This window comes from Pan paniscus, chromosome 2 (assembly GCF_029289425.2).
Source record: "Pan paniscus chromosome 2, NHGRI_mPanPan1-v2.0_pri, whole genome shotgun sequence".
In the NCBI taxonomy this organism is placed as follows: domain Eukaryota; kingdom Metazoa; phylum Chordata; class Mammalia; order Primates; family Hominidae; genus Pan; species Pan paniscus.
In genome coordinates this window covers 1,288,453-1,314,379 of record NC_085926.1, presented here as the reverse complement: position 1 = coordinate 1,314,379, position 25,927 = coordinate 1,288,453, and the positions used below count along the sequence as shown (strand labels likewise).

The 25,927-nt window shown below is 34.0% G+C and overlaps 1 protein-coding gene across 7 annotated transcripts in view; it reads right to left on the bottom strand.

The window, feature by feature from the left end:
- Nucleotides 1–25,927, bottom strand: part of LOC100990608 (contactin-6) — a 320,384-nt gene that overhangs the window by 86,933 nt on the left and 207,524 nt on the right. For 6 of the 7 annotated variants that reach the window (XR_004670426.4, XM_034955669.3, XM_034955665.4 and 3 more), the window contains exons 8-9: nt 4,462–4,646; nt 345–481 (exon numbers count right to left, since the gene is read on the bottom strand). Coding sequence is in view for 6 of the 7 variants with exons in the window: in XM_034955669.3 (XP_034811560.2) it covers nt 345–481; nt 4,462–4,646 (322 nt within the window). In the remaining variant the exon portion in view is untranslated. The remainder of the gene's footprint in view (nt 1–344; nt 482–4,461; nt 4,647–25,927) is intronic. The other variant, XM_034955666.4, reaches the window with a different exon arrangement.

Sequence of the window (25,927 nt, the reverse complement as noted above, 5' to 3'; positions counted from 1 at the left end):
CGGAAAAATATTTAACACAGGGCTTGGCTCATATGAGAGTTCAGTAAGTGTTATCTGTGTCGATGATGACGGTGATGATGATGATGATATTTAAATGTGAATCTCTTACTGGCTGTGTGATTTTGTGAAAGTTATTTGTCTTGTCTACACTTATTTTTCTCTTTTGAAAGATGGGTTACTTTGTAAGTTTATTTAAGGATCAAATAAATCAGTGTATGCATCCTTTCCTGGAACATACCAAAGACTCCATTAACATTAGCTGTTTCTGTTAGTTACTAGTACTGTTAGTAACAAAATTTACCTAGTAGAGTAGTTAAGCTTTTAATATCAACATAGTTGCTTACCTCTGGGTTGAGTCGTTCACCATTTTTTAACCATGTGTACCAAGGGTTTGGCTTTCCACTAGCTTTACATTCCCAGAGCAAGTTGTCATAGATAGAGAGGTATGTATTTTGGATTTTCTGTTCCCATTCTGGAGGAGCTGTTTCAAAAAGGCAAGTGCCACTGTTTGGTAAGGCAATTATCCAAGACATTAGGCTACATTACAAGGGCTGTGGAGATCAGAAGGACAAGGCTAACTGGGTCCAGTTGGATTGCACACACACGATTTGAGGGAGGGGAAATGCAGGAGCTTCAATGTGGGTTGACAGAAATCCTGTTGCAAATATCATTGGGCATTTGGCTCAAGTTAAATGTTTGTCATCTGTCATTTTGCTCCACCTGTATAACAACTTGGGAGCTGTGGGAAAACGCAAAATGTAGAACAGGGACAAGGAATAAATCCGTGCTAAATATCAGAACATAGGTCGAGTTAGAAAATGTATATCAAATCTGAACCTGTGTAATCAATCTGAAAGTTCACTGATTATATTTGTTCTAAACTAAAAGTAATAAATCTGTATCTATTTCAGACACAATTACAACTCAATACCTTGAAGCATAAATCAAACATGAGCTTCCTTGCATTTTGGTAGAAAGATAATCCAGTTTTCTTTTTTCCTAGATAAAATTCTTGACAAGGAATGGTGAACATTTGGAGTTTTATACAGGTTCAGTATCTTACTTTAATTCTGGGTGTGAGTTTTCCAAATTTTCTTTAATTTGAGAAAGTTCTTCATAGTACTGAGACAACAAGAAACTGGCATAATTGATGTGAAAGTAAGATTGTATTATTTTTACCATCATTTATGGAAACAGGCAGGTTGGAAATTAAATGTTTTCACATGAATATCTCTTTCATAAACTGACTGGAAACTGCCTGGAGGTGCCAATTAATCCTTCTCCTTTATTTAGTTCTGTCCTTGGATATATAGAAGTATATGACGCTTCCCTTGGACTCTCAGGCTGTGGCAAGCCAGATGCTTTATATTTGTAATTGCACTTAATTCCCTCTACAATCTTTCAGTGGATTCTCGCAGAGATGTTAGGTAACCTGTTCAAGATGACATGGTAGAAAACAGGGAAGCCAAAATTTGAACCCTAAAAGCAGAACCTAAGTAAAGGGCTCGAGTTCCACATGTTCATTTGAGGATGTGAGCCCAAGGGAAAAGCATCAGGAAAAAAAGGTAATCACCGGGAAGGAAAAAAAAGTCAATGCAAGGCTGAGTTATTGAGTTGACCACCAACATGATCCATTTTTCTCCAGCTTATGTCAACTTCTAAGCAGTCTTTAAGAGCTGTCTGCCCAGGGAAATGAAGGGGGATCATTTAGTTCCCATCCATGGTCATCTAAGGGTAGAGCAGGTGTAAACTACTGGCACATCCAAACTGGGCATGCTTAAATGCTGAGTAGGCTCACGAAGGAGCCAAAGGAAACCCAGAACAGAAAACAAGATGTACTTAGTAGTTTTGCACCTGAGACAACACTCTTTCAGGTTACATCTACAAAACACAGTGCTGAACTGGTCACCGTAGCAATGGCTGAAGTAAGAAGTAGGACCAAGAGGATTCGAAATTGTATACAATATAAAACGCAAGTCTGTCTGACTTCTAGAGTTTTTCTACTGCAAAACCTGCCTTCACCAAGACAGAAGACCCTTCAATGAGACTACAAATGAGTAAAAGAAATCATGATGTCTCTGGGTGGTGGGAACTAAGCCTAGGATTACCTCTTGCAGGAATCAGGACAACTTCCAGTTATAGAATATGCTTCCTGCAGCCTTGAGGGACAAATCAAGGCAAAACTTAGAAGAACTAGATCTACTGATGAAATTGAATCATGTTTCTGGGTATTATTAACAAAATTATATAATTCATAAATATTTGTTTAGAAATTGTCCTAATATATGTTTGACCTGGGAAATTAAATGCATGCTCATATGTAATTTCACATAACTTACAAAGGTTTCAGATATATCTGATTTTATGCTTAATGCAATAATTGTGGCTATAGAACACATTTATTTATTCAACGTGAACATTCTTTGGATGATTAAAATTCTGGAGAGCAAAGTTTTAAATTTAAAACTAGGTAGGAAATTCATGGGAGAACATGCTTAGGATTTTGGGTCTACCATACAGGTTTGAGTTTTAGATTTTTTTTCTGCCATATTGACTGGTTATGAAAAGCCACTTAACTCCTCTGAACATGTTCTATTTTCTATGATGAATAATACTTTAGAGATTTCTTTTAGAGATTATAAAATTACAATATAGATGGATATACAATATTACTTGTTTCTGAATTATAACTTAAACACAGCAATATAACAGACTGAGAGATTCTTTTCTTGAATTTCTCAGTTATTATTCAACTCTGAGGTAACTGAGTCAGTAATCCTCTTTTCTTTTGAAAGCACTTCAGAAAGTGAATTAATATGTGACTAAGAAACATAATGATTATGTTATTAAGTATCCATTATTCCCCTACAAGGACCATTTCAGGCTAATTAAATGGCTAATTTGGTTGTGGTGAGATATAGTACAATGAGCTTAGACCACCATGTTGAAATGCTATGGCAGTTTCAGAAGACATTTCAAGGTTCTGATCTTGAATCTGACAATCACTATCTGTGAGATCCTGCACAATTAACTTAAGATATTTTTGCCTATAGTATCACTGAACATTGTTTCTACCTCTTAATATTAATCTTAAGATTTCTACTTCTTAAGATTAAGAATTCTATAAGTGAATGTTTGTAAAATTGCTATGTAAGCTAACATTTGCTATATCAGTATAGAGAAAGGTACTTTATTATTGATTTCCAGTTTACAGATACCTTTGTGTTCTGGTTCATCCCTTGATTATATCTTTGTCTATCATATATAAAATGGAAAATATTTCTTTAAAACTAGCCAAAGCATTCAATATCTTCATTCTACTAAAACTCCCATTTGTATCCTATTTTATTTACAAAGGATACTAAATTCCAAAGACTTTCCTTTAAAGTGTAGGTACTACTGAAAAAAAATATTGTTTTTCTTGGCTAGCTTTGCTAAAACTGTAGGAGAATAATGAGTAGGAAATTATATTCTATATATAAAATAGTAGTATTCATTGCAGGTTAAAGTTGGAAATTCTAAAGAAAATGGAAAATAGTATTACAGACACACACTATGTTCTCCCCACGGGCACTCAATCAACATTCCTATGGGATAATTACAGTATCCTGGATTTTTCTAGTTATTACACACACACACATACACACACACACACACACACACATATTTTCTCTAATTACTTTATCATTGATTATAAACATGTCACATAGGAAAGTATTTTGGCCATATATCAATACTTTTTAAAAATTATCTAATACAGATACATTAAGTTTATCAAAGAAGTTAAGGATCTTTTAATAGTATACAGCATTTTGCAAATTCTGAGATATATTGTATTGTTTACTTAATGTTAAGTAAGAGAAAATTTCAATCCTGGATTAAAGAAGACACAAAGACAGCTTTTAGATAATATATGCATTCATCGTCTTTCTTAAGTTTATGAGAGATTTTTGTAACTGAGACAAACATAATTTTAAATAATGTAATCGCCTTCTTTTTATATTACCTACTTATGAGTAGACAAAATATGAAAACTAGGAACAAATATTATAAACCACCATGCAGTATTATATTTTTCCTATCAATTTTTTTCTTCATTTATTAATTCTACTTAGAATTAGAATCAAGATTGCTATAATCTGCTGCAGAACGTTTAATGGGAAATATATGGAGTTCATGCTTCCTTTTATTATAAACTTTTATGGCTTTAACATGACACTGCTGATATTTTGAAGGCAATTATAATAAACAATAGCATTCATAGACCATGCTAAAATTAAAACCGTATTTTAAAGGTAGTCATTCCCATCTGCTGATCATTGTATTAAGCATCTAAACCTGGAAATATGCCTTCCTTATTTCTCCCATGACACTTTTTCACAACATGCTAATGACTTCCACAATTTATTATGAAGGGCATTACCAAATATTTTATATACATTTGAAATCCAATTAGCTCACCATAAAAAATGAGTTGACCCTTTGCAAGGTTTCTTCCTCGAAGGTTGCTTGCAATGCACTCATAAAAGCCTTCATCTTCTTGTTGGAAGTTCGGGATTTCAAGGATAGCTTGGGATTTGCTGTACTTGACTTTCCCTGGCAACGGGCTCCCGTCCAACCTTCTCCAACTAATATCAGGGACTGGACTAAACAGTTACACCTCATTAGAATAGAAGACGGTTTAATCTTTATGACAGCAAAATAAAAGAAGAGCATCCTTACAAATAACTCTCAAGAAAAATATTCTATCAATCTGTTGTATTATGACTAGTTTTCAGATCATGCAATCATTCGCCATTCAGTCAATCAGTCATTTATTTAACACTTTATTAAGTGCCTGCCGTATGCAAGTCACTGTGCTATGTTCAGGGAAAATACTGGTGAATAAAATAGACATGTCCTCTCCCCTTATGTTGCTTACAGACTAGTGGGAAAACATACCATAAACAAATAATAAAAACAAGTACACTTGCAAACTGCAATAACCGAAACAAAAGAAATAGAGTGCAGAGATAGTAACAAGATTATGTCAATTTATTATAGTGGTCGAGGAAATTCTTTGTGAGAACATGACATTTAAGACTAGGCAGGCTTTATATATATATTTATAGTTTCTAAGGTAAAAATATAAAGTATTCCAGATCTAAACTGGTACTAATAGGTAACTGAAGACATGTGATGGGTGAGGTAAATTATCCAGGGAAAACAGCACTATAAAACAGACCCATATGAACTGGTAAATAGGCTCTATGATCCTCAAAAAAAGTACTCATTTATATACGATTTAAAAAAAAGTAAAACAAAGATGGATTTACATCGCACCCTGTCTCCTGTTATAAAGAACTTGTAAATAAAGTTACTTTATTAATATTAATTTCGTCTACTTTCTCATATCTATTATTTTTAGTCTAATATGGGTATCTTTCAAAGGAGCAAAAACACATGTTATAATAAGTGAAACCAAGTGTTTAACAATAAGGGATGAATTTAGAAATTAACGGTTTAGAAGGCATAAAATAAGAATGGGCAGGCTGCAAGCAAAGTTCCGGAAGGAAAATATTCACTACTAAACTAATGAATTGTAAAATGAATCCCCAGTCTGTTCACATTAATATCTCTCCTTTCCTCTTGTCAAGTCATTCTTCATTCCCTTATAGATTTTTAGATGATTTAAATAATTCTATTCTAATTATATTTCAAATTAATAATAATAATGGTAGTAAGTCATTTTGCAAAGTCAATTGGTAAACCTTGAAGAAGAGGCAGAATTTCTTCAAGTCACCAGAAGGAATGTGGGAGCCTCATCCAACTACATGCAAAGTGCTTGGCAAATAAAGATTTGGAGAGTTTGAGCAGTAAACAACTGCAGAAAGTTGGGATGTCTCAGTAGAAGCTTCAAGCAAGAAAACTTATGAAGTCTTAGACATTTTTATTGGAAAAAATTATTATCCTCCTATGTACATCAAGGATAAAGCACAAGGATAAAAATCATATGCACTCAAACATATTTGTCAGAAAATGTGCCCTAAATCAATGTTTGATTCAATTATTCTCAGAATTAACATACAATTACAGTGAAAACTTGAATTTTGAATTGCCTTAAGTACAAAATAATTATTATCATATACTAAGTTTTTGTCCTTTTAAAAAGCCTTGCCACTTGCCACAAATTTAAGTTGACATTTCAGTAAATTGGTGTATTCTTGGCAACAATTAACCTCAGATAACTGATGTTCTTTTTCATTCATTTTATGGCATACTAACCAATAAGAATGAAATTCTAGAAGGAACTTTATTCACATAGATATTCGCAATGTCTAGTGAATTTTATAGGATATGAGGTATTATTCAATTAAAAATGCATATGTTGTATGTATTGCATGTGAAGTTTTTATCTATGGGTAGTTGTGATATAAATGTCTTTTATTTTATTTTATTTTATTTTATTTTCTGCTGTTTATTTCTGGTTTTCATTATTTTCCTGCAATGAGCATGCATTACCAGTGTAATAAAAATTTTCTGAGAAAATTGTTTTACAAAGGAAAAATAGAGCTCTAATATTTGTCTGAATTCATGATCCTTTATCTTTTTATGACAGCAAATCTCTGAGATTTATAACAAATACATGCAAAGTATCCAACTGAAAAAGCTTTTAATCTAAAACATTCAGATAAAATATAAGTAAAAATTGTGTATTTTTCCCACTGCTCTTAGTTATTATATTGTGAAGACAGAAGTCATTTTTTAACATAACTAAATACCTAACTGAACATTTTGACAATTATGATAATTGTAATATTACAACAAATAGCTACCTTATATGCATATATTATGCAGACTCACAGTACCTGTACAATACAGAGTACCAAGTACTATGTATCTGTACAATACGTACATATAATTTCACTTACTTCTCTAAAGCTAAAGAGGCGGAGCTGGGATTCATTTTCAGGTTTTCTTGAAGTAGAAGCTATGAGTATAATTCAAAGGAATACTGACTTCACAGCTGTTGTATTAGGTTGGTGCAAGAGTAATCGCGGCTTTTGCCATTAAAAGTCATGGCAAAAGTAGGATTACTTTTGCACAAACCTAATTAGATCATTCCCTTGCAGCCTAGGTATTTGTTACTTTACAAAAGTGGATCTCCATTTGAAGTGGCCCAATTGTGTGGGTGTAAAGAGAATTCCACCTTGTCCAAAGAAAAATAACTCAGTGACAACACTGAAGTCTTACTGGACAAGCATTTTTTCCCTTTGATACAAGAAATGGAGTATCCTATTTAGATACACTTTTCTTAGAGGAGTAATGTAGCAGAAAATGTCAGTGCTGGACTCACATCCCTTCTAATCCCTCTTCCGCCCCAGATTCCTATGTACTTTGTACCCTTAAGAGCCAGTACATGTTATCTCTTTTTGGACACTGTCCTCAAGCTGTTATAGCTAATTTATCTTCACAAAGAGAGAACTGAAAGTACCTAGGAATTTACATAGCCCCAGGAGCAGCCATTAACCAATAAATGACTGGCTTCTAGGGTATAACTTCTCCAGCTCCCGTGCTCCTAGTTGTGAGACAACTCTAGGTGTGACCTGTATTCTCTCCAGAGCTATAGGATTGAATCAAATTTACCTTCTGTGGAACTTTGCTTGACAGTATACTGAGCTTGGTACTATCTCTTCCCTGCCCCACTTCCCTCTTTTCCTTTGGGTTCTTTCTAAAAACTCATCTAATAAATCACTTGCAAAAAATTATACTTTCAGGGTCTGCCTCTTAAAAATTCAATTAATTAGAATTCCCAGTGGGCTCTAATCATGTGCTACTTTAGTTAAAATACCAACTGTAGGAAACCTTAAATATTTCTTATTATAGTATTTTTATATAGGCTTTAGACACACATCAAAATGGAAGTCTAGAGAATTGAACATGAATGGCATATAAGACAAAAAAAAATTAGTAGTAGAACCATTGTGAAAAACCATGAATTGTGAACATATGTTGATAACTTATTGCTCTGCAGAGCTACCATCACACCAGAATGATAGCAAAAGGCAAGAAACGCAAGAGACATGAGACTTAAAAGAGACAAGAAAATCTCACTAAGAAAGAAACCCCTCTAGAATTTTCTTTTTCTTTCTTTCTCTCTTTCTCTCTCTTCTTTCTTTCTTTCTTTCCTTCTCTCTTTCTTTCCTTTCTTTTTTTCTTCTTTCTCAATTGTGTTTGGAGTTGTAAGTCTGATAAACCATTCAATTAAGGAGAAGGTTATAAGATTCAGGGTACAGTACTGGGCTTTAAAACTTATATTGTTCCATTTTGAAGACGGTTACAAGAATTAATGTCCTGGATTCTAAATCTGCAGAGGACACGTGTTTGCTTTTTTTTTTTTTTTTTTTAACCTGCATTTTTATTTTCCCTAGAAAACCCAATCCTCCCCATCTCATTTCAGCTGGGCTGACCACACCTCTGGCATTAGGTGAGAGCACATAATTCAGGTCTTGCCATGAGAGGCTCGTAGGGCATAGCCACCTTGACTAGACAAACATGGGGATGAAGACAAAGCAACCAGAGACAATTAGACTCAGTTCCAGGACTGCTTGCAGAATGGCTCTTGAAGAGGAGATCTCTTTCCACTGAGGTTTTTTGAGACAGTGAGGTATAAACTCCAAGATTCTAGTCAATAATTTTCCACCAAATAGAGAAAGCATCTCTGAAACCTGAAACTAACACAGAGGAAAGAAACTTGGAATTCTTCACACACCTAACTCAAGGCATGCTTGATGCCCACCCCCCGAAAAACAAACAAGCATCAACCTTTTTGAACATTTCAGTTAGCCAATATATTATTTTTTTCTTAAGCCCATTTTGAGTCATTTTCCTGCTGTATTCATCCAGAACAGACCTGACAAATAGATTCTGAATGCCTCAGTTCAAATGCTAGCCAAGTTAGTTTCTATCTGTGTGATTGAATTACATGATATGGTGGATTCCTCCTGGCTATTATAGTGTGTGCTCTAGATATTTTAGAATTCTCACAGCAAAAAAAAAAAAAAAAAATTATCAAAAAATAATGATAAAAACCTTTTAAATAAGAAAAGTCTAATCAAATGCATTTTGCGGCAATAGTCTGTGTTAACAAAGTTTTTAACGGGAGAAAAGTGAAGCAGGTTTATACAACTTCACAGTTCCTAATTAAATGTTGAGATTTTTTTCAGCTCAGTTATATAACTGCTAAATCTGAATGCCATGTTCTTCTTGCTTATCATTGGTAATGTAAGGTACAGAGGCAGAAAGAATAAATGCAAAACACAGGTTATTTAAAAATATGTATGCATTTTAATGAGCAATTCCCACTTCATCCCAGAATTTTTTATGAAGACACTAAGTAAACTGCTTCAGATTTGACACCATTTCTCTTTTCTGAAGCCATCCTAAATGGACAGTGGGTGGGAAAAACTGGAATCAATGAAAAACAAAATTATTTTAGTAGTGAGCTTTAATGTTTTAATGTAAGTGTATTTTTCCAAGAGATATCATTCTGTGTTAATAATAATTACAATAAGGTTTACTAGTATAATAATATGTATGTAGTAAAGAGAGAAATGTGGCTAAGCAAGAATCTTCTTTACATAGTTTGGATCTGTGTCCCTGCCCAAATCTCATGTAAAAATGTAATCCCCACTATTGAAGGTGGGGTCTGATGGGAGGTGACTGGATTATGGGGGTGGATCATTCATTAATGGTTTAGCACTGTCCCCTTGGTGCTGTTCTCATGACAGTGAGTGAGTTATTGTGAGATATGGTTGTTTAAAGGTGTGTAGCACCTTCCCTCTCTCTCTCTTCCTTCTGCTCCAGCCATGTAGGACATGCCTGCTTCCCCTTCACTTTCTACCATGATTGTAAGTTTCCTGAGGCCTCCCCAGAAGCAGAAGCTGTTATGCTTCCTGTACAGCCTGCAGAACTGTGAGCCAATTAAACCTCTTTTCTTTATAAATTGCCCAGTCCCTGGTATTTCTTTATAGTAGTGCAAGAATAGATTAATATGCCTCTCATTCATAGCATGGTAATTAGTAATAGTACATAATTCATAGGCTTATTTTGAGGATTAAGAAAATTCATGTCACATGCTTACCATACTGCCTAGCACCTATTAAACAATATGTTTGAGTGTTCAATTAATAAAAATATTTTAAGATTATTATAATGTGATTACTATCATTTCAAAACGAGGAATCCTAATTCACATGTATTTGTCTTTTACTCTCTGTTAAGGGATCCATATGACTACGCATTTGATACAAACTGATTTACGAATCATTTATACACTGAAATCAGATCTCCACACTATGAATGAAATGGCTACACAAGCATGAGTGTGTGTAAATTTCCTGCATCTCACCATTTAATGTCCTAGCTGCTATGGAGATACAACCTTGATCATAGTAGTCATGTTCACTTCATCATGACAAGGGCAGGAATCTTTCAGGTGAGACATGGATGCGTGGGTGTGGAGGACCTTTTTCTTTAAGGTGGTTAATCATCTAGTACCATTTCAGTAGGGAAGAAAGCAATTAGACAGTGCTCTCCAAACAGAAGGAAGTTGGCATAGGAAAATTAGATATTTTAAAATAATATTAATAACCATTAACTGAGTGCTTACTATGTACCAGGCATTGTGACAGATGGCTTCCATATGCCATCTGAGCTAAATACCCAGCTTGCAGCTGCTAACAATGCTAATTAACTTTTTGGAATGATACTCACGTTTAGATGGGTAATTTCAACTAAATTATTACCTGCCAGTTCTCCTCCACTTAGAGTTCCAGAGCACGCTAATTTATTGTGATCTACCTTCTAATTCCTTTGAGTTGCCACCCACTAAATTAAAAGCACTAATAGACTCTTTCTCCTACTGTGGCTTCAGTATTCTTTTTAGACTCTGTGTAGTTTGTCCATGTTGATACTAGCAATGCAGTATTTACTAGGAGTTCGTTTTGCTTCAAGATAAATGATCTCTTTAAAATGAAAAGTTAATATATTAATCAGATAAAGAACACCATGGAGGAAGGTGGATCTTTGAAGGGCTCTTCAGAATGGAGATTATTGTTAAATCTCTTGAAACTGATGTTACAGAGTCAAAACAAATGGTGCCATTATCATTTTAACTACAGAGATCAGTCGTTTCTGGCAACATTTCCCTTTAAACTCCAATTTTACACTTCTCCCCTCTCTCTTTTTACAAAAATTGAGCTTGGATGCAAATCTCAATAAAGAAAACCAATATGAAGCAATTCTCTTATCCAAAGATTCCTCAGACCATAGATGAGGGGTTCTTGAACCTTGTATTTCAAAAGGAGCATTGCAAAAGCCTTTTCTTATTTTGTTCCTATTTTCTAAATGAAGGTTGCCTGAAATGTGATTCTTCACAATTGTGAAATACTACTAGATGATAAAAGCAAAGTTTTTCTTTTTTTCTTTTCCTCTGCTGTGGTTTCGTGCTTCTTGAATACGCATTGCCATAAACATGGACTTTTACTTCATCCTGTCGTGTCATTATGCTTTTACAAAGGGAGCATCCTATTAATTTTATCTGAAGACAGAGAATACACTTCTTAACCATCTGGCCTAGTTCATCCTGATTTCGAGTTAAATTAAAGCTCTACATACACTAGTAGAAGCACACTGTGCTTCAATTCCATACCTTTAGCCCATAAATAGAATTTTTATTACTAGTGCTATTTGAGAAAGCTTGTATTTCTCCGCTGGATTTCTTAAACCTCATTATCTACAGCTTAAATCCAAGCCATACTAAGTTTTTAACTAAAGACTGGTACAGAGAATGAGTTTCTTAAGATGCTTGTATTTGGGATTATTAACTTGAACCTCATTTCAGGAAATCCTGTCAGTGGGCCAGTTTTAATCAAAGAGAGTGAAGCAGAATAACAAAACCAGCAAAGAATGCCTTTGCTACATTTTCAGACTGTTCAGCTAGCTGCTTTCATTTCCCCAATTTGAAATATTCATACAAAGAGCTTGGAATGTAAGATTGTCCTATGGCAATACAATATGGATAAATTCATGAGTTCTGTAGAAAAGCAATCTCACTGTTACGGAAAAAGAGAAAACATTTTTATTTTACTCTGAGTGGTGTAAATGGAGTCATGATTCTGTCCTTGCAGTCAGTCCCTACTAGGAAATGAATGTTTGTGTCCTCCCAAAATTTATAGGTTGGAAACCTAACCCCTAAGGTGATAGTATTAGGAGGTGGGACTATGACATGAAGATAGAGCCTTCATAGTGGGATTAGTGTTCTTATAAAATAGATCGGAGGGAGCTTGTTTTTCTCTTCCACCATGCGAGGACACAGCTAGATGAACCAGAGATCAGCCCTCACCAGACATCTCACCAAACACCAAGTCTGCTGTTGCCTTGATCATGGACTTCCCAGCCTCCAGAACTTGTGAACAACAAATTTCTGTTGTTCACAAGCCAATTCCTGTTGTTTACAAGTCTATAGTATTTTGGGATGGCAGCCCAATGGGAATAAGATGATGCCTATATCAGCTTTCCCTTGGGGAGGACATCTTTGAAAAGCCACAAATGGCTTGTTTATAAGAGCACTGGTAACAGAATCGCACCTGCAGTTGGGGGAAAAGAAAAGGACACAGGCAAATTTTATAGAGCTGAATACAAGTTACCTAACCTCTCTGAGACTCAGTGTTCTCTTTACATTAACTAGAAATAAGAATGAGTACACAGGAAGAGCAAATGAGGAAATATCCACGAGACTACATTCTAAAATACAATGTTTGAAGCATAAATAAGGCTTAGTAAATTGCCTTAATACCAAGATTATGAACAGAGACATGAAAGGACCATTGTCCAAAGATTCTCTAAGAATTTTATTACCAATTTGTACTCCTTTTAATGTAAGTAATATGAATACTAATCTGCACATGAAACATGAATTGAAGCCCACTATTTCAAGATGTGGTAGAGCTGAATATGATACTGCACTCAGCAGTTCACTAACAGCTTGTCCATAATTTTTTATTCATAAATAATACTAAGCCTCGATAAATACCTCTGCTGCTCTTAGGAGAGAAAATGATAATTTGGTATAGGTAGGTGGGCCTTGTGTTACCTCAAATTTATTCCGTTTGATCTTGTCTCAGTTTGGAATCATAAATTTTCATATAAAGAAGTAAAGAGACACTGAAAATGGCATATTAATAGTTTATCATTTTATCATTATTTAACATGAATTGAGCACATATTATATGTTAGCTCCATGCTAAGTATTTTCTTTAAATCATGCTATAGCACTATCAAACATACGATTACAGTTGTTCACATTTTGTAGATGAACAAATTGGGATTAGGATAGTTTGGGTAATATGCCCAACATCATACAGTAAATTAAAAAAAAAAAAAGGATTTGAACCAAAGTCTGTCTTTCCACAGACACGGAGCTCTAAATCACCATGCTTTGCTCCACCTGCATGAATTAACCAGGTACAAAATGAGAGCAAACCTTATTAGGGTGTATAACATGTGCTTAGCAATACATTCTTCACCTAAGGAACTAATGTCTCTTGCAACCAGTCAATAGATGCTTTTTTTTTTTTTTTTGTATAAGAGGCAAAAGGTGAAATCACGGAGACGATCTTTTTAAAACATATTGAGATGCCTCCAAATTTCAGTAGAAGCTTAGAGATGGGCTCCAAGGTCAGCTGGAAAATGGGAAACAAACAACTTACTATTTTTCCTGAGCCCAGTTCCAACTTAGATTTGAAATCCTTCTCTACTGTAAACTGCCAATTACTTAAAAGTAAGAACTGTGGGTCTCCTGACAGAGGTGGTGATAGACTGGGATGGAAAGAATGAAGAGTTGCTTCCAGAAATATATATATATATTCTTCTTGGATGATTTTTAAGAACCTTTAAATTAGTTTAATTTTCGAAACAGCACTGTAACAGTCCACTCTATGCTCCTTGAAAAAAAAATTTTGAAAAACTATATGGAAAGGAATGTTTGACATTAGATTCGGAGTGTGTCTTTAAGATTAAAAGAGGCCAACTTTTAGGGCAGGTCCCTGGTCTTTGACAGTGGCCCCTCTATAATCTTTCTTGAGAAACTGGCAAGATATTTAGAAATCGTAGTATTTTACATAGTGTTCCATTTACCAATAATCCTAATTTTCTAAAAATATACTTAGGAAGTTTACATGAACATAAGCAAAATACAGCCACAAGAATATTCATTACATTATTATTCATGATTACAAAAAATTGGAAACAAAATTGATGGAAACTAAATGTCTACCAATAGGAGATTGGCTATAAATATATATTGAAATATCTCATTGTCATTACAAATGAGGGTGCAGAAGACTGTTTAATGACTTGCATATGGTATATTTTTAGGAATTAAAAAAATGTACAAACAAATATGCAGTGTATTATAATAGTTATGTTAAAAGTAGAATAAAGACGGGAAGGATATATGTATGCTGAAATAAGAGTAGTTATCCTTTGGGGGAGAAATTAAGTATAAAAAGGATTTTATTGTCTTCTTTTTTCTTGCCTATATTTTCAGAATTTTCTTAAATGAGTATATCTGACTTTTTCAAATTTTATATATACATATACGTGTATATAAAAACGTTTTATATACACGTATACGTGTATATAAAGACGTTTTATATACACGTATATGTGTATATAAAGACGTTTTATATATTTGTGTATATATATTTGTGTGTATACATATATATTTGTGTGTATATATACACATACATATTTATATATATGTATACGTATATATAAAGACATTTTATATACACGTATATGTATAAAGACATTTTATATACACGTATACGTGTATATAAAGACGTTTTACGTGTATATAAAACGTCTTTATATATACGTATATGTATATATAAATATGTATGTGTATATATACACACAAATATATATGTGTATATATACATACATGTATATATAAAGACATTTTATATATACAACACCTATGTATATATAGACATTTTATATATACATACACCTATGTATATATAGACATTGTAATATATACATACACCTGTGTATATATAAAGACATTGTATATATACATACACCTGTGTATATATAAAGACATTGTATATATACATACACCTATGTATATATAAAGACATCGTATATATACATACACCTATGTATATATAAAGACATCGTATATATACATACACCTATGTATATATAAAGACATCGTATATATACATACACCTATGTATATATGAAGACACTGTATATATACATACACCTATGTATATATGAAGACACTGTATATATACATACACCTATGTATATATGAAGACATTGTATATATACATACACCTATGTATATATAAAAACCTAACTAAGCATTTGTTTTCCTTAAAGCAAAGGAAGTAACTCTTCCTAATCTCCTTGCTTGTTTCCTTGCCTGCCCTCAGCTCTCATTTCAAATTCACTTCTAGAACTCTGGTTCTCCTGCTCGTTTTGTCCTGTGGGAAGTGCAATGGCACAATCTCAGCTCACAGCAACTTCTGCTTCCCGGGTTCAAGCAATTCTCCTGCTTCAGCCACCTGAGTAGCTGGGATTACAGGTGTGCACCACCACACCCAGCTGATTTTGTATTTTTAGTAGAGACGGGGTTTCTCCATATTGGTCAGGCTAGTCTCAAACTCCTGACCTCAGGCAATCTGCCCGCCTCAGCCTCCCAAAGTCCTGGGATTACAGGCATGAGCCACTGCGCCTGGCCTCTATTTTTTCTTGATGTACATACATTTCTTCTTTATGTACATAATCTCTTCTAGAAAATGGAAGCAGAGAGAATATTTTTAAATTCACTCTATGAGGCCAAATTACCATAATGCCAAAATAAGATAAAGACATTTCAAGAAAGTAAAACTACAGACCAATATCTTTCATTAATACAAATGGAAAAATCCTCAACAAATATTAGCAAATTGAGTCCAGCAACAATTAAAAAGACTTATGCACCACAACAAAGTAGGACTTGTCTTGGGTATGCAGGACTGATGGTTCAATATTAGAAAATTAATTCATGAAATCCACTAATGAATAGAAGAAAAATCACATAATCATATCAATCGGTGCCAAAAAAAGCATTTGGAAAAATGCAACACCTATCCAAAATAAAAATTCTCAATAAACTAGGAATGGAGAGGAACTTCCTCAACTTGATAAAAATGTCTGCCAAAAAATGTAGCACTAGCATCCTACTTAATGGTGAGAAATTGGATGCTTTCATTTTGGATAGCGGAAAAAGGCAAGCATGTTTACTCTTATCAGTCACTGTCATCATTGTATTGGAAATCCTAGCTGGTGCAATAATACAAGAAAAGGCAAAAAAATGTATATAGATGGAAAAGAAGGAAATAATACTTGTTCCCAGGCAGCATGAAAAATCCCAAAGAATTAACAAAAAATAACTCCAGCACTAATAAGTGCTTATAGCAAGGCAACAAGATACAACGTTAATATATCAAAGTCAGTTAACTTTTGTTTATACCAGTAGTTAACAAATGGAATTTGAATTCCACAATTAACATACAATGTCATTTATATTAGTACTAAAACACGAAATTCTAGGGTTTATATAAAATAGTATTTCAGAATTTATAGGCAGAAAACTATACAATCTCATAAAATCAATTAAAAGAGATCGAAATAAGTGGAGAAATAGTCTGTGTTCATGGATTAAAAGACTCAACACTGTCAGTATGTCAAGTCTTCCCAACTTGATCAACAGATTTAAGTCAATCCCAATCAAAACCCCAACTGCTATTTCATGGATATAGACAAAATGATTCTAAGTTTGTATGGAAAGACAAGGAAAGCAAAACAAAATAAAATAGCCAACACAATGCTGAAGAAGAAGAATAAAGTTGGAGTACTGACATTACCTGACTTCAGGATTTACTGTAAAGCTACAGTAATTGAGGCAATGTGGTAATGGCCAAAGAATAGACAGAGCGATGGAACAAAAGAGATCCCAGCAATAGACCTATACAAATACAGTCAGCATATCTTTCACAAAGGAGCAAACGCAATAGAGTGTAGAAAAATTTGTCTTTTTAACAGATACTGGAACAATTGGAAGTCCATATGTTATAAAATGAATAGACCCAGAAGTCATATCTTTCACAAAAATTAATGCAAAATGGACCATCAATGAAAATGCAAAACGTAAAGCTATCATAGCTCTAGAAGATGACAGTGGAGAATATCTAGGTAACCTTGGATATAGCGATGAGTTTTTGTATTTAACGACAAAAACACTTTTTATTGGAAAAAAATTGATAACCTGCACATCATTAAAATAAAAACCTTGTGCTTTGTTAAGGACATTGTTAAGGAAATGCAAAGACAAGTCACAGACTGGGAGAAAATATTGGCAAAACGCATATCTGATAAAAGGCTTATGTTCAAAATATGCAAAGAATTCTTAAAGCTCATCAATAAGAAAATAAACATACCAATTAAAAATGTAGAAAAGATGTAAGCAGACGTCTTACTAAAGAAGATAAATAGATAGCAAATAATCACATTAAAAGATGTTCCCATCTTTTGCCGTTAGAGAATTACCAATTAAAACAAGGAAATACCACTATACACCTGTAAGAATGGCTAAAAGACAAAACAAAACAAAAACCCACACAATATCAAATGCTGATGTAGATTAAGAGAAATCAAAATTCTAATTTATTACTGGTGGTATTGCAAAATGGGACAGCACTGTGTGGAGTGGAAATGTACTGATCAGTAAGTGGAGGAGAGCAGAGTGATCCGTGTGGTAATGGATTAGAGTCGGAGACAACAGCAAGATCATATGTTTAATTTAACATAATACAAATAGCTGTATATAGAAATATAGATATATGTACATAATAATTAGTATAGACACACATACTTCTTTTCTCTGTCATCTGAGAGCGCCTAAATAAATGACACTCCAGCAGCAACAAGCACACCTAGTACCCAGATATTGGTTTCTAATGTCATTCTTCAATAACAAGAACCTATCCTTGGAGACATGACTGCTTCTATGACTAGGGCATGAAATATACAAGATGAACCTGGAACATCTTTAATGCCAGTAAATAAGAAAGTGCTAACAGGTGCACACACACACACACACAAAAAACACCCCATACATTGATGAGTGCATAACAAAGGGCACAAGATCCAACTTAAAAGGCTCCCAATGGCAAAAGCTAAAACAATTTGAGCAGGAAAATAAACAAAGTAGCACAGAATTACAACCCAAAGTCTAAAATAATTATATGTGAGTCAGTACTGACATAAGTAAATTATTAAATATTAATAAATGAGGAAGAAGGGACACAGTTCACAGGTAGAAGAATTCTATAGTCTCATTATTCTGCAGAAGGTGAAGCACAACACTCTATTCATCAAGTGTGGACTACACATAGTCACCCATTTCCAAAGAGTCAGTATGGAGTGGGAGAAAAGAGTAATTTTACAGTGGAGAACCCTGATAAAAAGTATTTCAGCCAGGTAATCAAGGCCAGCATCATCTGTCATAAATCATTATGATAAAGTTAACCTTGATATGTAATGAAAATTGTTCCTTACCTTTATGTTCTTCCTCTCCAAAACTTGTAACCCCAGTCTAATTATGACAAATACAGACATATTCTAACAGAGGGGCAGCCTACAATAAACTAACCACCACTCCTCAAAACTGTCAGGGACATCAAACACAAGAAATGTCTGAGATTCTGCTACAGACAAGAGAAGACTAATGAGACAAGAAAACTCGATGTAATATGGTATTCTGGATGGAATCTTGGAATAGAAGGGCATAAATACCAAATAAATTTGAATACAATATGGACTTTATAATAATCAGACATCAGTATTGGCTGGTTAATTGTAACAAATGCATCATAATAACGTAAGATGTTAGTAACAAGGGAAATTGTGTGGGGGGGTTATATTGGCCCTCTCTGTACTATCTGTTCAATATTTCTGTTCTAAAACTATTCTTTAAAATCCATTAGTTAAAAAATGTATTTGTGAACAGAGGGGAAAAAAGGAAGAAATAATTTTCCATTTCTCAGAAATACAAGAAGCCCTTAAATAATAGCCTAAAATTAGCTCTGCTAAAGAAATGACAGTGACCCTCTCCAGTCTCTATTTGATAAAGGGCAGCGTGGGAAAAAGATAATCAGTAAAGCTCCCAAAGTGAGGATCCTTGACTCTTCCTTCACTGAAAGTCTGGAAGGAAAGAGCTGATCCCAAGAGAATGTGTGATTGCACATTGTTACATCAATTTTATTTTCATTAGCCTGCAACCTCCCCAGGGCCTTTATGTAATCTTCTTTATCTCCCAAGGCCAGGTGGCTGTCCTTTGCAGAATCCCTCCTGACTGACTACCTAAATGAAGAAATGAAGGAATTAATGATGGAATGAGGTATTCAATACATATTTGCTAAGTGAATGAATAATTGGTGCTCAATTTGTCAAATGAGTGAGTGAGGAAATGTCAGTAACCCTTAGAAAGATTGAACAGAATTTAAAATGATAAATCTATTCTTCTGGGGAAGTTCCTTAACACAAAAATATAATACAGAAACCACTTTGCTCCTTCTTATATGTTCCTTTTTACCTCCTCAGTCAAAGCAGCTTTGACAATTCCCAGGATTAATAAAGTAGTTACTATTTAATGCCTATTATGGGTCAGGAAACTTAGTGAGCTTAATAGTATTTCCAGTCCTTACAAACATTCTGCTGTATCTATTTATTCTCTATCTATCATTTTTGCCTTCCTTATACACATAAGAAAACTGACCAAAGTCATCCAGCTATTGACAAGTGAAGTTAAGACTTCAATCCTGCTCTATTTGAACTTAAAGTCCACACTTTTCAGCATACCATTTGCCTTCAAATGCTAGTAAATTCACTAATAAATTATTTATTGCTAGGTTGAGCACTTATTTATGTGAGAGTGTAGTGGGTTTAATGTTATCTTTCAATTTCTGAATAATTGGCTTGAAGATTTTTTAGTTCTCAGATTTGTGAGCATGGTCAACAGAGGTGAGTGTTCTATAGAGTTTACTTTATTATTTTATGCCAAGCAATACCATGTCATGTTTAAAAAAGTTATTGATAATATCGTGTTATAGAAAAAGCCATTAGCAAGAATCTAAAGATTAGGTTTCAGTATACATTTCTGGAGTGAATGGGGTAAACTATGCCTAGGAAGAGATTCTGTTCTCTGTCTGCTCAACTCAATGAGGGGAAACAAAAGGTAAACAATTTTTTAGACATCCAGTTTCAAAATCATTAAGATACCTGAGTGATTAAAACAATAAACCAAAAATAATCGCTAAGGAACTGAAAAATTTCAGTGTGCCTAGCTTGATTTAAAAATGTTATTTTCATCTTAAGTGACTTGAAAAATCTTTCTGCAGTATAATCTGCAATGATGTCCACATTAGTAAGATGAAAAGCAAACACTATAAGAAACAGCTCCTCTGTCACCTGACAATTCTGGAACACCTAACAACATAATGGTGAGACTTCAGATTTGTTGCTTGACATTAATAGCCAAGCTGGGTATCTTTAGCTTCATAAATTAGAAAAAAAAATAAGTTACACATGTACACATAAATATAGTCCTCTGTGTGAAGGCTTCAGAACACACAGGAACGTTCAGTGCTGCTACTAATGTTATTTACATTCCAGAACACTGACAGAAAAGGTACTAAATTAAGATTTTTTTAAAAAAAGGAAAATATGTTTGGTTGTTTATAAAAGCAGCAGAATAGAGTTATGGGGGATATCAGTTTAATTTCTTCACTCAGCAAGAGCCCATATTTTTTTCAAAGGAGACGTACATATCTATCAGTCAATCATACTACATTTGCATAGCACCTATACAAGGAGCTTCTTAGGGTATTTCACAATACAATTAATGTGCAGCTTTCATAATTAAGAGTCCACCATGTTAAACAAATGAGACAAAGCTGAGAGTTGAAAGCTGTGATCATGTCAGCTCTGAAACTCCAACACAGAAAGTCAGTTACATATCCCCAAAGTCATAGCAATTAAAGTTAAGACAATTACTTGAAGCTTTGTCTTAATTATTCTATACTCACACTAGCTTATAGTGGTTTAAGATTGTTAGATTATATGAGTAAACACTTCACCTATTCTTCTCCAGACCTCACTTTTTATACATTCTGTCTGCATGATGGTATCTGTGACAGAAGCTATGTTGTCTGAGTGCTACCTAATCAGGTATAACAGACTTTTAGAAATGGTGTACATTGCCATCATCATCTATAAAACAATAAGGTGTATAACCCTGATTTTTGATATTTTTGAAAACACTTTTTTCTTCTCATTAAAACACAGCTTGAATTTTTACAAGTTTATCTTTTGAATTTTGGGTTTTTGTTTTTGTTTTTTTTTTGACAGAGTCTCATTCTGTCGTTAGGCTGGAGTGCAGCGGCACAATCTCAGCTCACTGCAACTTCCACCCTCCGAGTTCAAGCGATTCTCCTGCCTCAGCCTCCCGAGCTGGGATTACAGGTGTCTGCCACTGCACCCGGCTAATTTTTTGTATTTTTTGTAGATACGGGGTTTCACCTTCTTGGCCAGGCTGGTCTTGAACCCCTGACCTCGTGATCCACCCACCTCGGCCTCCCAAAGTGCTGGGATTACAAGCGTGAGCCACTGCGCCCGGCCAAGGGTTATTTTTAATGTATAAAATTAAAACTTACATGTTGCTGGAATATTATTATAGATAATATAAATGGGAAATATATCTATAATTCCATTCCCCAGATAAAGCATTTTTTAACATTTTGCTGAATTTTTTCAAGCCTTTTTCTTGTAAAATATTTACATAATTGAGGGTCATACTACATCTGCACATGGAGGATTAAGTAAGTCAGATACTTAGAAGTTAATTCAATATAAATATGAAAGTGTTATAAGCATGAGTTTTGAAGTCAGAATCTATGAGATGTAGATTTGAATCTCAGATATGCAATTTACATTGGTTAAGTCACTTAATTTATCTAAGCCTCACTGTATTTACCTCCGTAATTAGTATTTCAAAAACAGTGAAAAACTAGACAAATATATGAAAAAAAAAAACCTCTTTCTGGAACTTGAACAATTGGCAACACAAAAGTATGATCCTGAAAGAGGGGAAATAAATGAAGTAAGGTTTTGGTAGCCCTTATTTTCTGTGTAGAGATGCTTTCCATCAAGATCAGAGAGTAGGTAGGGGAGACATAAGTAGTAAAGTACTGTGTCACTGAGCTGAGAAGACAAAGATAAGATTTGGAGAGGCTGAAGTGGCTGGAATTACAGAGCACAGTGTTAGAAAGAATGGCATTACTCAAATAATGTGCTCTGAAGATCTGCATAGGAGTGTCACATGAGGCTGGGCAAAGAATAATTTTCAGAGCTCAAATAGGCCTGGAAGACATGAGAGCTCCACTACGCCAGAGAAGAAAAACTTGGTGAACATTTGAAGCATTCAGTTGGGGATTTCATCTTAGTAGTAAACTAGCCTTAATAACCACAGAAAACTCGAGGATTCACAGTAGTATAACAACTGCCTATCAAAATAAAGTTCAAAAAGCTTTTTAATAAATACACCACAATTTAGCATTCAACAACATGACATTTATGATGTCTACTATTCAATCTTAAATTACTAGATATCCAAACAAGCAAAAAAATGAGAACTGTGACAAGGAGAAAAAGCAGCCAATAGAAACAGACCCACAAATAACTGAGATGATATAATTAGCAAGCAAGGACTTATTTAGGGCTCCTATGTAATTACAGGGCAGACAATTACAGCTGAAATAACTGCAAACTTTAGATGCTATTTAGGAAAGAGTCTCTAGGGAAACCCAAGGGCAAGAGTGGAGATAAAAGCAAAGGTACTAGCTAAAATTTAACCTCTGATACCACAGCTAGAGCCAACAGTAATTACAGTCTAACCCTAGCTAGAAAAACATAAAACCTCAGGCTAAAAGTTTAGTTATTGAAGTTCCTTTAATCTGATATAATAATGTCCAGGATTCAAAAAAAAGTACAAAGCCTGCTAAAAAACAGTCTGAAGAGACAAAACAACCATGATAACTAGACTCAAATACAATGAAACTTTTAGGACTATCGGGCTGAGGATTTAAAATTGAACAGTTATTATCAGACTGTAATTTTAAATTACTATAATTAATATATTAAGTGCTATAATAAAAAAGTGAAGAGCATACAAGAACAAATGGATAATGTAAGCACAGAGAAGAAAACTCTAAGAAAGGATCAAAAGGAAATGCTGGAAATAAAATAAGTTATAACACAAATGAGGGATGGCTTTGAGGGGCTCACCAGTGGACTGAACATAGCTAAGGGGGAAGTAAATGGATGACAAGCAGTATCAATAGAACTTCGCAAACTGAAATGCAAAGATAAAAATAATTAAAAATTTTAAAAAGATTAAGAACTTGGACAGAAGGGAGATTACAAATGGCATAAAAGATAATGTAAAACAAATACTAAAAGGAGAGAAAAACAAACAAACAAATAAATGTTTGAAGTAATCATGCCTGAATAGTTTTCAAAAATAATGACAAACACCAAACCATAGACTCAGGAATTTCAGAGAAAACAAAGCAAGATAAATAAATAACAAAAATAATCTACAACCTCAAGAGAAAAAATATTCCCAGTGATAGGGGGTGATATTTCCTAGTTATGTGAGCACATGTATGGGGTACATTAAACAAACATTTAACGAAAGCCAATTTTTATATCAGGAGCTCTCTTATGTCCTAAAAATAAAAAATTTAATAAGATCTGGCACTGGAGCTGGTCTTTCTATATTTTCATTTCTTTTTCCTTCTACCCACCTATTGATTTCCTTCCTCCCTCTTCTCTCTCTCTTTCCCCCATCTATTAAAATATATACATCTTAGTTTAATAAATGTGTATTCTATAGCTTAAATAGCAGTCAATGAATAGTAATGTAATAAGAAAAAAATATTTGATTTTATTCCTCAAGTCAACTAGCTTTTCTCAGTTTTGAGGTTATGCAACATCTTACAAAAGAGTGAAGTACCTCACAAAGTAGACAGGAAGATTTAGAAGGATTAGTAAAAGAGAGTCCCCACATTTGGGAAAAAAAATGACTAAAACCAAATGCTGCACAGCAATATTTTTATGAAGAGATGTTAGAGAATCTGATTTACAATAAACACTCAATAGACTTTATAAAAACACTTGGCAACAAACTTACAAATACAGATTTATAATTTTGAAGACAAGACGTTGGACTTTTTATTTTCAGATTGTTAATTATACCTGTAACATAATTAATCTTCTAGTGAGCGTGTCACATTTTATGTTTGTTAATTTTATATATTTAGAAGACAATATGGCATTTGGTAAATACCATAATTTATAATGGACTAAAAGGCATTTTCAGTATGTTTGCAATGTGTCAAAGATAATTTAATTTGTTTTCCGAAAACTATTGGCAAGCATATATAAAACTCTTTTTGGTAGTAACTCACATTTGTAAGTTTTCCAAAGTAGTCAAAGTATTCTCACATACATTTCGTTGTTTTGAAGAAATGAGAAATGTATCTGCACTCAACTACACAAAATGTAAGATTGTTATACAGGGCATCTTAACACTACCAGACTTTCCATTTTTACCCCAAGGTATTTCAATTCTATATTAATGCCTTCATTTAATAAACATAATCTCAACATTGATTAATTTTGTTAGATAACAATTTAGGGAGTGTACTCTATTAAATCAAGAATTTCCTTGACAATTTTCTATGAGGTATGGTTTCATAATTTATATTATTTTCCTATTCCCATTTAACATTATTTCATGTTCAACGGTTATTTCCTGCATAAACTTAACCAACATGATTTATTTATCAGGGGGTTTCTTTTGTACATACACATCAGATTTTACATTTTGAGAGTTTTTTAAACTATTAATTTTCCAACTCAAATTTTTCTGGGTCAAATATTGCTAGTTTAATTTTTGTCAAAAGTTTAGGAGCCGGGCACGGTGGCTCACGCTTGTAATGCCAGCACTTTGGGAGGCCAAGACGGGTGGAGCAGGAGGTCAGGAGTTAGAGACAAGCCTGGCCAACACAGTGAAACTCCGTCTCTACTATAAATACAAAAAGTAGCTGGGTGTGGTGGCAGGTGCCTGTAATTCCAGCTACTCGGGAGGCTGAGGCAGGAGAATCACTTGAACCGGGGACGCGGAGGTTGCAGTGAGCCGAGATCGTGCCATTGCACTCCAGCCTGGGCGACAGAGTGAGACTCCGTCTCAAAAAAAAAAAAAAAAAAAAAAAAAGTTTAGGGACTCCTGTATTATAAATTTTACCTTTTGCAATTTAATAATACGTTGATTATTTCCATCACCATGGAGTTAACAGAAAATAAGACACTGCTTTATTTATTTTTAAATTATTCCATATACCTCATATATTCCAAGCTTCATTTTTCCTGATTAGATCTTATCATGTATCTGGTTAAATATATTTGTGTGTGGAGAAAGAAAGAGAGAGAGAGGAAGAGAGAGAGAGAAAGGGAATGTAGCACGGGTTTACACTTGGTCAGTTCAGATAGAGTATATGATGTCCGTGTGTTACTCTTTCAACTTTTCTATAGGTTTGAATAATATAAAAATAAATAAATTTAAGAAACTGGTATGTGAGCAGTTCAAAGACTATATTGATCATGTTATCTCTCCTTTTCTTCCTTCCTTCCTTCCTTTCTTTCTCTCCTTCTTTCCTTCCTTCCTTCCTTCCTTTCTCTCTCTCTCTCTCTTTTTCTTTCCTCCTGAACT